At 39.2% G+C, this 13582-nt stretch overlaps 1 protein-coding gene across 1 annotated transcript in view; it reads right to left on the minus strand.

Moving 5' to 3' along the window:
- DPY19L1 (dpy-19 like C-mannosyltransferase 1) overlaps positions 1-13365 on the minus strand; it is a 106722-nt gene extending 93357 nt beyond the window's left edge. Inside the window, exon 1 of the mRNA XM_023512425.1 lies at positions 13335-13365. Within this exon, the coding sequence (XP_023368193.1) occupies positions 13335-13365 (31 nt within the window). The remainder of the gene's footprint in view (positions 1-13334) is intronic.
- Positions 13366-13582: the final 217 nt, after the last annotated feature.

Here is a 13582-nt window from a genome sequence, read left to right on the forward strand (position 1 = left end):
TTGAGCCACAGGCACCACCTGGCACTCCTTAACTTTTTCTAAACAAAGTTTTCAAATCAACCTTAACAAATTCTATAATCAACCCCTTTCTAATACTACAAATGATTTCTTACTATTCTAAGGGTCTATTCTGAGTTTTAAAGTTTCTTTCCAAAAGCTATAGTTGTATGGTATTGGTCTCCCCATTCCTAGAGGCTGAAGGCAGTTTCTTTAAGTGTATGGATCTTAGCACCTCCTACCCTTGCTTGATAAGCTCCATGACTTCCCACTGCTCACATCACAGAGCCCACACTCTGGCCTATTTCCAGTCAATCCCCACCACCTACCCTTTATTCTGGATACTGAGCAACAATCCTCTAAAACCCAAAGTGCCTTAGTGACTCCTTGCCTTTCTTGTTCCTGCCTGGAAAGCTCTTAAATGACGCTTTAAAGCAGAAGGAATACACATGTGGAATTCTGTGCTGCTTGTCTTGCTACCCGAGCTATAATACCTCTAATGCAACCTACTTGGTCATGGCACACACCAGTTTCCTCTGTTAGAATCCAAGGTTTTCAATAGCTTAGCCTATGTTTACTACCTAGCATCATGCCTGGCACCTCCCTCAAACTGCTAAATTACTATTACCTATGACCAACCATATTAGAGAAATTATAAAATGTATTCAAATAAAACTAAACATACAATTTTTCAATGATTGAAATTATTTGAAAGGTTTCCATTACATGATGATACATGAAGGGGGGGGGGCATATGTATATGTATATGTACACGTATATATAAAAATACACAGGAGCTCAATTTGCAAATATATCCTTGAAAAAGAGCTGCATACCTCATTGCTGAATATCACTACAGTCACCTTTGAAGTACTGCCCATGGCCATTTGATGACTCTAACTGTCAAACCTCATATGACGACAGGTTTGATGGCCATTCCAGGAACAGAGTTCCAAAACTGCTTTGAAGGATGGATTAAGCACTGGCATTGGTGCACAGCTTCCCAAGGGGAGGATCTCCAAGGTGACCATAGTGATATTGAACAATGAGGTACGTAGCACTTTTTCTAGAATGAGTTCACAAACTTAATTGTCCAGCCTTATATATATATGTGTGTGTGTGTACACAAATAAAATTATAGTACGTAGAATGAAACAAAGCCTAGTTTCTGTAAACAAATGAAAAGACATTCTTGAGGATCCAGTTTGAGAAAGAGAAAACAGTCACATATCCCACAAGCTCAGCTCTTTCCTGCATGTAGGTATCTAGGTTTTTGTGGGGGTTCTAAAGGTTTCAACATCAATAAGAACTGAAATGCCTAGTAGATGCACAACACATTTTCCTAAAACCCAAGAATATTAAAAGAAAAAAAATAAAACATTAGCCAGTATCTTTGCCCTTAAAGATAAAATCTTCAAGATAAGACAGACTGGCACAGTGGCTCACACCTGTGATGCCAGAACTTTGGGAGGCCAAAGCAGGAATGTGGCTCAAGGTCAGGAGTTAGAGATCAGCCTGGGCAACACAGAGAGACTCCCTTCTCTAAAAATGATTCTTTTTTTTTTTCTTAATTACAGGTGGCACACCCCTAGCTACTCAGGAGGCTGGAAAGATTGCTTGAACCCAGGAGTTCAAGGCTGCAGTGAGTTATATGATCACACCACTGTACTCTAAACTGGGCAACAGAGCAAGGCCTTATCTCTAATAATAATAATAACATATTACGCCCTTAAGTAAATGATACAAAGCCAAAGAACTGTAAGAAATCTGAGAAGGCAGATCAGTAATAACCTTCTTGGGCCATGGTTTATTAAGATGGGATCATGGGGGGCAGAGGAAGAGACCTCAAGGCATGGATACAACTTCAGTGGGATTTACGGACTTGAATTCAACGTAATAAAAAGAATTCCCATCATTAATACTGACAGTATGAAATATAAGTAATAATAGGGACAACAATGTGCTAATATTTACTGAGGGCCTCATTATATACACAGTGTGGGGAGTCTGGCCAGTTTCATAACTAATCAGCCCTGGGGTACCAAGAATAAGAAAGCCAGAATCTCTGGGGCCAGTAAAACCCCTGACCTTGAAGACACCATCCTCTTACTCCACCATGCCACACAAATATTACCATTTTCTTTGTGTGCCATGATGTGAAAAAGTATGGGAAGCACTGAACTCATTGGCAAAGAGAGCAAGCAAGTTCCAGAGAGATCATAACACAGCAACACAGAGCCACAGTGATCCAAACCCCTGTATTATACTAGTGTCACCAGTAGCACTGAGCTGAGTAAAAACAAAGATACTTGAGGACTAACCTGGGGCCCCTAAATCTGAAACTCTAGGGATTTTAATTCACAAGTGATTCTAATGTACAGTTAAGGTTGATTATCATAAGTACAGAAAATGGGGCAAAATCTAGGTAGCTCTTTCACAAAATTTAATGTTAGAACTGGCTCCTTGCCACTCCAGTGTCCCAGAGCCTAGTAATAATTGCACCCCCTGGAAGCCAGCAGGAATGCAGAATCTCAAGTCCACTCCCAATCTACATTTGAGACCTCCTGACTCCCAATCTACATTTTAACTAGACCACTGAGGTGATTTACAAATATATTAAAGGGTGATGTTGCCACACTAATGCTACATCAGAATCACCCAAGAGTTTTCCACACTACTAGGTCTGGCATTGGGAGTGACTCTAATGTGTCACCCGGGTTAAGAATGCGGACTAGCAGGAGCATGCTAAGACTGCATTCTTGGACCCCAGTTCTCAAAAGATCCTGATACAACAGATCTCACTTGAGGCTTGGACATCTACATTTTTAACTAGCCCTGTGCCAGCGAGAATGGTCTACATCACAAAATCTCAAAACTGCAGATGCTGGTGTGGATGTGGAGAGAAGGGAACACTTTTACACTGCTGGTGGGACAGCAAACTAATACAATCTTTTTGGAAGGAAGTATGGAGAACCCTCAAAGAACTCAAGCTATCAAGCTAGACTTCCCATCTGATCCTGCAATCCATTCCTGGGAATCTACCCAGAAGGAAAAAAAATCCTTCTATCATAAAGACACTTGCACTAGACTGTTTTTTGCAGCTCAATTTACAATCATCAAAATGTGCAAACAGCGTAATTGCCCACCAACCCAGGAATGGATTAACAAGCTGTGGTATATGTACACCATGGAATACTATTCAGCCATTAAAAAAATGGAGACTTTACAGCCTTTGTATTAACCTGGATGGAAGTGGAATGCATTACTATTAGTAAAGCATCACAAGAATGGAGAAGCATGAATCCTATGTACTCAATTTTGATATGAGGACAATTAGTGACAATAACATGGTGGGGGTGGGGGAAGAGGAGAGCAGAGAAAGAAGGAAAGAAAGAAGGAGGGAGCAGTGGGGAAAGGAAGAGCAGAGAGAGGGAAGGAGAGAGAGGGGTGGGGTCTTGGTGTGTGCCATACCTTTTAGGGGAAAGACATGATTGTAAGAGGGATTTTACCTAACAAATGTAATCAGTGTAATCTGGTTTCTTGTGCCCTCAATGAATCCCCAACGATAAAAAATAATAAATAAAAATTAAAATTAAAAAAAACTCTGTGATTTTACACCATCCAAACTTTCAGAAGCTGTGCCATTATGTCATGAGAAGAAAATGGTAACAATCTAGGTATGAGCTGAGGAGACCAGGACTGAAATGGGCTTTACTTGGAAAAAGGAAATGTAAATTCACAAGATACTCTGAAAGACAAATTGATAAAACTTGATAGCTGAAAATAAGAATTAGAATTAGGAAAAGAAAATTCAAATTCTTCTTTACTGCTGGTAAGAAAGCCATTCTTAAGAAGAAATAGTCCTTGGTTTGATTTGACTTATAACTTATTTTGCCTCTCAGAGTCTCATTTTCACCAAGTATGAAGGGAAAAAGCTTTCCTTGGTTATCTGTTTCCCTAGCACTTAATGACCTTGAGTAGCTACCTACAGCTATTCCCACTACTTCACTGCACAGCTATTTTCGCACCATTTTCTGTTTTCATTTTGATCTTCCAGCTCCCTAAACACCAAAGCCTTTGGTAGGTTTGGCCATTTAAATTTATTTTCTACTTTAAATGGAGAAAAAAATTCTATTTTGAATAGGTAAAGAAGGAATGCACTCAATTTATTAATAGAGATAGAGTTTCAAAGTGAGAAGCAACACTGCTTTTAAAATTCAGTCATTTGAAGGAACTATTGCTCTTACTGAGTAAAATCTAGATTTCACAACGATCTATGTAATGATGGTCTTTGATGACTTCAGTTAATCTAAATTGCCTACATATATTTGGCATTGAGCCAAACAGTGATTTCCAACAGCTAAGACAAAAACCAGAAAACCTTTTAATTATAATAATGCTGTCTACCATTTTTTTATCAGCCACAGTTTATACAGCCCTCTCACATATTAAGCAAAAATGATCCACGAGTCCCTTTGAGGCAGATATGGCTCTTATTGTCCCATGAAGTCCAAGATGACAAGATCCAGGCTGTGCAGCAAGGCCTGGAGGAGGGCTTGGGTTTCTCTTTCATTTTCAGTTTCATGAAAACATTAAGCACCTTCAACCAAACGATGCATTGGCACAAAGAAGGAAACGCCTCAGAAATCACAAAACCGTCAAGGACAAAACTGTGGGAGTTAGGTGTAATGTTCACCCACACAAAACAGCTTATTTTAAAGTACACACACAGGGCATAAAAACAAGAGGGTATGCAAAGTATATCTCACTGCCCCTAAACAAGACAAAATAGGTTTTTAATACAAAGTAAATTTTCACATACTTTATACACATCTTACGTATATAAAAGTGGGCAATATTGATATAACAGTTATTCAACATATGTGTTTAAAAGGCAATAAATCCCAACTTCTGTCAAAAGTCTTATTCTTGTATGCAAATACAAACATTTCCAAATCAAGGAATAACCTACATTAATGCTTTTCATAAAGTTAACTTTCACTTTATTGGAAAAGATGCATTTCAGTGTTTTAAGAACAAATTGCTAGATAAGATATATAACCAAAATAATGTGTTGGCTCATTAAATGTTTCTGGGCATGCACAAAATATAAGTATACCTCATGAGCAAAGTCTAGAAGCTGCATCTCTCCACTAGAAGAAAGAAAACCACACAAACACAATATACAGCCAGCTCCATCGTATTCAGCAAGAGACTTTGTCAATACATTAACTGATAAGCCATCCAATCTTAAGATATGGATTTCCCCTAAACTGCAAATTGCCCTTAGATATCACAATGTCTTATCCTTTAAATGATTAAGAAAACTCTTGCACTATTTTTACTATTTTACTACTTTTTATACCATTGTCAACCAACACAATAAAAAAAATTCAGAATACTTTTCAAAAACTAAGTAAAGTGGAGAATGACATGTTGACTGTGAGGACATAAAAGTCAGAGTGACTCCTCAAATAAGCAAAGCCAGTAAAATAGTTCTTTCTCTTGCTAACAGAGCTATTGGGTCTTGGGACATACAAGGTCATCTTCTCATTTATATTGTCTTTGACAGTTACTTAGACTTTAGATCTGACACCTACAATTTGACAGATATAATTAACAAAGCCAAGAGACTTCAGTTCCAAACTTCACCCACTAAACTCAATAATGATGTTGGTCCTACTTAGGTTTCTTCACTGGGAAAATTCTAGGAGGTAACCTTTAAGTTTTAGATTTTTATGAAATTCCTATGGAGATCAGAGATGAGAAAAGAATAAGAAATAGTCTTTTTTTTTTCTTTAAGACAGAGTCTCACTTTCTCACCCTTGGCAGAGTGCCATGGCATCACAGCTCACAGCAACCTCCAACTCCTGGGCTTAGGCGATTCTCTTGCCTCAGCCTCCCAAGTAGCTGGGATTACAGACACCCACCACAACACCCAGCTATTTTGTTGTTGTTGTTTTTGTTGCTGTTTGGCCGGGGTCTGGTTCAAACCCGCTACCCTTAGTATATGGGGCAAGCGCCCCACTCACTGAGCCACAGGCGCCACCCAAGAAATAGTCTTATTCTAAAAAACTTTTAAACATAATAGAAAACAAAAACACTACATTAGTTACCTAAGTGTGTTTTATGATTAGTATTAAAACCTGAAGAACAAGATTCTGCCATTTGACAACTGAGGCACTGAAAGACTCTATTACAAAAAGCAGTGAGTTCTGTCAGGAAAATGCAGCGCAGACAAGTAACACTTGAAGCAAATTTGAGTAAGTATAAAAATATGAATAAAGCCTAACTCTTCTCAATTATAATAATCTTCACAAATTAAAAATCTGTCTAAAAAGCAAGATTTCAAAAGTAATTGGTCAAGTGATTTATAAACCGTATATCATATAGCTGGTGTTACTGTAAGCTAGTAGATAAAATCATATCCACCCTTGGTCAGCACAGTGAACCACACCAGAACTTCTGTAAGTGATTTTGGTCACAGCTATGCTATTATGTTACCATTCACTGCTATAGTAAGTTAAAATTACAAAATATCATCCAAGTACTCCTTACGTGATGGTCATAGTGCTGAAAAACATGCCTGACAATTGATGACTTGGGAAGGAAGTCACACATGGAGAAAGAGGCCAGACAAACAGTAAGATACACTAGCTGTTCATTTAAGTGCCCTCAGGAAAAAAATAATAGTGTAACACTGAGAAAATAAAAAACAGCATTAAAGCATAAAAATATGTTACAATACTTGTAGATTTATGTACTTTGAAAATAGATTCTTTTACTTTTTAAACTTTATTTCTATTCACTGATTCTCAATTGAATTATGAAAGGTCTTCCCCTTCATAATCTTCTCTATGAAATGAGACTACCCTTTATGGGATTAAACAACAGCAGAAAAGTCTGGATCTAGAAATAGACAAAAGTTTTACTAGTATTGATGACTAGTAACCAGTAGGATGAAATGGTTCTAAGAGTAACTAAAAAAAAAACCTAGCAGACCCTTCCCTGAAGAGTGAGGTTCCAATGGTTTGAGTAATGTACAAGCTGATGGCAAAAGATGACCTAGCAAAGTAAGAATTTATGATTAAACATATAAATAATAAAGCCTAAAGCTACCTCACTTGGAACTATATATACAGATTTCTAGTCTCTATGATAATGTAGATACAGTCGGCCCTCCATATCTCTGGGTTCCACATCTGTGGATTCAACCCAACTTAGATCAAATATATTTGGGAAAAAATATATATATCTGTACTGAACACATACAGACTTTTCTTGTTATTAATCTCTAAACAAGACAGTAAAACATGTATTTACATACCATTTACGTTGTATTGGGTACTCTAAGTAATCTAGAGACGACTTAAAGTATCCAAGAGGATGTGCACAGGTCAGATGCAACTACCACACCAGCTCATGTTGGGGACTTAAGTATACTTGAAGGAAGGTCCTGGAAGCAATCCCACAGAAATGGAGGGATAACTACATCTCACTATCATAACTTTAGAGGCATTAATAGGTCTAATAATTAATGAAGCAACATTCATGCAGCCTAATAGGATTAAATGTTTAAAATATATGAAAGCCATTGTTCAAATTTTAGCAACATCCCAAAACGGACAGGCATATAATTAAAAATGTACCTGCTTTAAGTATTGATGTCATATTACTAGCTAAAAATCAATCACAAACTGATAATATGTCCTTATATCCATACATACTAAACTCATCACACTTGTTATTTGAATGCTCATGAGTATCACATATTCAGAAATCTTCTAACTATATCTTTTATTAATAAAATAGGTTTGGTGATTATAAACACTCTTCGGGGTTAACTGGAAGTCTATTTTAGGGGAAAAAATGGTTTTAAACATTAGAGAAATTATTTAAAATCTCTAACTCACATCTTGCTCACTGGTTTTCTAGGGAAACACACTGACATAAAGTCTATTAACTCACGTAAATACATCCTTACCACTGGTGCTCAGCTATGTGTCAGAGGTTGCTTTTGAAAGCAAGGACACTAAGATGGCCAGCGGTCCCTGTGCCTCCTGCTTCCTAAGCTTTTCTTATTCCTTGTGTGATCTTTTCACTCCTTCTTCCTGTTTCTCTATATAAGATCCCTTTTTTCTCTTACTTCCCCTGAAGAAGAAGAAACCTAACATTTATTGAGCACAAATTGTTGATGTTTCTCAGAACTGGACCTTGTGGCTTCCTCTCTGCTTTTGCTCCACTCTCACCCTAGAAAAACTGAAATACAGCATAGAGGCTAAGAGCTTGAACTCTAGAACCACACTACCTGGATTCAAATCCTGGCCTCTCATCTACTAAGGGTGAGCTTGGACAAATTACTTAACAGCCATGTGTCTCAGCTTTCCACGTGTAGGAAAATGGGTATGAACATCATAGAGTCATGACAGGGTGGGGAACCTGAGCCTCAAGGTCACATGTGGATCTCCAGATCCCCATGTGTGGCCCCTCAACCAAATCCAAACCACAGAACAAATCCCTCTACTAACAGGAGCTGTTCTGTAAAATCTGAATTTAATCAAAAGGTTAAGGATCCAGAAGGTCACATGTGGCACCAAGGGTGCAGATTCCCCACCCAACAAGGCCTGGCACAGACTAACCCCCCATATCAGTACAAGATGCTATTATTCTCATGAATATAGGAATATGAACTCAATATCCTTGAATGTGAAGGCCACCTGTTCTCTGGCAACTCCCTCTTTTATGTCTGCACTCAGATCTTTTCTCTTATGACCCATCACCAACTTGACATTTCTACTTGGACATCTCACAAATGCCTCCAAGGTAACATGTCTAAGATAGAATTCTTGATCTTTTCCTTCAAACCTGTCCCCCCTCCCCCCCAATTCCCCATCTCATTAAATACTACCATTATTTAACCTATTATAACAGATAAAAACCTAGAAATTACTCATAACTCTTCCCTTTCTGTTACTGAAAGCCCACTTCGTCAGTAAATCTTATCATTTCCATCTCTAAACCACACCTCAAAACCAAGCCAGCAACTCTCTCACTAGGTACCTGGTAAGAGTCTCCTCTCTGGTCTCTCTGCTTACATTAACACAACCCATCTCCGCAAGAGCAGATGTCAGCTCGGCACCTGTAGCTCAGCGGCCAGGGCGCTGGCCACTTACACCAGGGCAGGTTGGTTCAAACAACAATGGTTTGCCAAACAACAGATGTTGGGTCTGCCAAACAACAATGACAACTACAAAAAAAAAAAAAGAAAAAGAAATAGTTGGGCGTTGTGGTGAGCACCCATAGTCCCAGCTACTAGGGAGGCTGAGGCTGCTTACATCCAGGAGTTTGAGGTTGCCGTGAGCTGTGATGCCACAGCACTCTTATCAAGGGTGACATAGTGAGACTCTGTCTCAAAAAAAAAACAAACAAACACACACTAATCACGTCTCTCTCCTGTTTAACACTCCTCAATGGCTTTTCATTGCAGAAGAAACAAAACCCAAACTCCTTATTAAGATCTGATCCATACTCACCTCATTTTGATGTACCACTACCCTCTCTTCTTTCAGCATGCTAAGCTCCATTCTACCTTAGCACATGGGATTCACTACACTACCCTGCCTTGCTTCTATGCAGCTAACATCTTTAAGGTTACCTATCCCAAGCCTCTTTTTGAACTTATTTATAGTGGGAATTTATAACATTTTTTTCTATCTCACCCGCTTCTTTCCTCCAGTGCACTTACAATGAGCTATTATTTTCATGTATTTGTCCCCCTACAAGAGTGTAACCTCTCATGAAGGGAGAGAGTACAGAGTCTCATTCTCCATTTTATCCCTAGCACTGTCATAGCATGCATCCAATAATTAGTGAATATAAATCGGTCCACTGCAATGTTTCATATTTTTTCTCATTTATTCTTCTACATAACCAAAACATTTACTATCCCCTCCTTAAAGACAAGGCATTTGAGTGAGAAATATTAAGAGGTGATGAGTGCAAACAGGATTCACATGCAGGGTGGCCCTGCGATCCCTGTGCTGCTTCACACACACACACACACACCCCTGCTCCGTGCTCCACCCATCCCAGTTCCCAGCACCTGGGCTCAGCTCTCTGCCTCCACCCAGCTTCCTACCCCTTCAGCCCTAAGAAGTGGCAAGTGCTTCCAATATATGGGCTTCAAGGCTCTCACAAGTTGTGAATAACAAGAGCAGTGGTTCTAAATATTGAAATTTTGCCTCCCAGGGTCCATGACCAATATCTTGAGACACTTGGGTTGTTACCAGTGGGGAGGTACTACTGGTACCTGGCTGGTAGAAGTCAAGGATGCTGGTAAACATCCTGCATAGGCAGGTTGATCATGCAATGCCAGGACAGCCATTCACGACAAAAAATTATCTTACCCCGATAAGGGGTGAAGCCCCGACATTTAAGAACCAGGTTAAAGCAAGAGTACAAGGACCACTGACCACAGAAACCAGACAGATGATGTGACCGAGTCAAACAGGACTGATGCCAATTTATCATCTCACCTTTTCCATACTGGGATTACCTTATTTTATTGTTTGGACATGGCACCATATGTTAGTTTCTTACCACAGCTACGCTTTGTTGCATGTTGAACATGCCTGTTTTCCACCTCCACAAAGGAAAGCACCCTTTCCATTTTCTCCTGAAACACTGAGCCTCTTCTGGCTACCCTTTTGCCCTCCATCTTTTGAGGATGGACACAGGTATAAAAAAAAGATAACTCTTAATTCAAATTAAAATAACTGCCATTATCAGATGGTAAATACAACAGCTCAGTTTAGAGGAAACAACAGACAGTAGGGGAAACTGTGGCAAACTGGACCCTCCATGACCCCTTTTTAAATGGGAGTGGAGTTTACACTGTTCCAGCAAATTGCTGCCACTTAGCAATGTCAGCTCAGCAACAGGCTGCTTCTTAAGAGAGGTAAGATATTAAACTGTAAAACTGATGCTTCCCCTCCCAACCACCATTAACCCCATCCCACATTCAAATTTAATTGGTCTGATGTGCAGCTTGGATATCAAAATGTTTGAAAGTTTCTAAATAACTCTTATATATAGTGAAAATTGAAAAGCACTGGTTTAGTCTCTAATCTCACATGTGCACAAACTAAGGCCCAGAAAGCTAAATGCTTTGCTCACTCAACTAGTTTGAAACAAGCATATAATCAGAAAACAGTTCTTGTAAGACAGTGTTTTCACAACACTGGATTAAAGTGTTATGGGTCAGAACACTGGATCATGAAATCAAATTAATGGTTTATAAAGAACACTTTTTAAAAAGGATAGAAAATCAGAATGTACTGCACATTATACAGGTAAATATTGGTACACTGCCCAATAAAGGAAAGGGCCATGTTGGCAGGCAGTGAGTTCCTTAATGCTTAGCACATAGGGAGGAAAGCCCTAGCCTGTTTTAACTCTTAAAAATGTACATTTCAATCATGGAGTTTCAAGTTAAAAACAACATAAATGAATCCATTTGTGTCTAGCTTGATATTTAGTTGTTGTTGTACTTGATCTTTTGTCAATCAGTTATATATTAATGCTAGAGAACAGAAGAAAATGCAACGCCTCTCTAAGTGGAAGACCAAAGAGTTATTTTAAAATCCCACACCAAAGTACTATACAGTGTCAGCTCAACAATCATTCTGTGAGGGAGAAAAGGAGGAAATGAGTGAGCTTTTAAAAATGTTTAAACTCTTGGGCGGCCCCTACGTGTTAAAGGAGTAGGGCGCTGGCCCAAATACAGGAGGAGGCAGGTTCAAACCCAGCCCCAGCTAAAAAAAAAAAAAAAAGATGTTTAAATTCTTCCTATCTACAAGATCTGAGTGGCTTTCTGCTGCCTTAGCAGGGCATGAGGATGAAGAAGAAACAGGTCTGACGTTTGTTCTATGAAGATGCAGGGCCAGAGAAAAAACCAAACACCCCAGGTCTAATCATTCAGCAGAAACATCCCTCAAATCCCTCGAAGTGTGGCCTCATGTAGGAAGTCTCGACCTTGGTCTGTTCATCCAACCTCCACACATCTGATGACTACTGTCCCTGGAACATCCAAGTATATGGTGTACCACATCCATTGCACCTCTTTCAATGCTCAAAGAGGAAAGTCAAACAAAGTGCTGTACTGTTACGCTAATGTGAAACTGTATTTTGTATGGGTTAAACCCAAATATAAATTATCCAATATAAAAAGATTCAAAGGAAACACAATTATAATAAAAGAAAATGTGAAGAAAAATGGCAATAGATACTACGATTTCTTATCATAACCTCCCTGAAGATGCAATGTCATTCTGTATTTTACTACAAAGCAGTTAATGTTTATACCAGCCATCTAATAAAAATAAAACATTCTGTCACGATATCACAAATCAGTATTATGCATTTACTTTTATTTACAGCAACTACAATTTGTCAAATGATTTAAACACATAGCGCCTTCCCATGTATCACCCACCCCTCTCAGTTATGCTCCTAAAAGCCAGCCCTGCAAAGTAAATCTGGCATGTAATAATCCCACCTAACAGAGAAGGAAAAGCTCACAAAGAAAGTAACTTAAAACAAACCAAACTGAACCATGCTGTACTGATCTGAAGGCTGTGTCTCATCCCCTGTATCATGCTGCCTCCCCAAGGTGAACTTACCTAACCTGCACACTAGCCAGGTTTTCCAGCTTGCTACTGAAAAGCAAGGAAGAAGGTGCTGAAAAAACTTGAATTCTTCTAGGCTTGAATCTACTATAAGAAAAAAGTATCCTTATAATAACCTTTCTGGGCCCATTGGAACACACATACAAAAATGACTCTGGCTTTTTATTACTGTGTCTTACGGCAGTGGTTGTGATTTCAAGGGAAGCCAGTTTGCTGTGTTGTATCCCTCTGCCTAACCAAACTCTTTGCTAAGGGAACTTTGGGTAATTCACTAAATTTGAAAATACAGTTAAGAGATAACTCACCAGTATTTGAATAAATCAGTAGTAAAAGTCCATTTATATAAGAAAGGTTGTGTTAGAGCATCTCGCCAGCTGATTTTGAAAAAAATCGGCCTACTGGCCAATCCGCTATAACCTGCCTTATCGGAATGTCAATCCAAAAACAAAGGAAACCTGTAATCGGTCCACACAGGCGAATGCTTCAACTTTTTTTTTCAGCACATCGTTTATACATTATCCATTTGGTGCAAAGCAGAGAGAAGGGAGGAGAGCCTTCCGTATCAAGTGTTCCCAGGCCAGCAGGAAGGATTAAGGCTCGGGAGCCCAAAATACAACACAACCTGGAAAGTAACGTGTCGAGGGGAATTACAAATAAATGCCGCCGGCAGTGTTTGCGGCATCGAAGAAAAATGCACGCTGAAATTTAATTATAAGTTTAAACAACTTTCCAGGACAGGGAACGTGCGTTTGCTTTGAGCTCTGCAGGAATCCATCCCAAAGCAAAGCAAACTAGCCTCGCCGTCAGGGACCAGGATAACGGGAAGGTGGACAGCCGCGCCAATCAGCGCACCCAAGCCTAGTCAGCCCCGACCAGCCTGTTCGCGGCCAGGCCAGGCA

This window comes from Otolemur garnettii, unplaced genomic scaffold (assembly GCF_000181295.1).
Source record: "Otolemur garnettii isolate 467f Iridium unplaced genomic scaffold, OtoGar3 scaffold00028, whole genome shotgun sequence".
Lineage (NCBI taxonomy): Eukaryota > Metazoa > Chordata > Mammalia > Primates > Galagidae > Otolemur > Otolemur garnettii.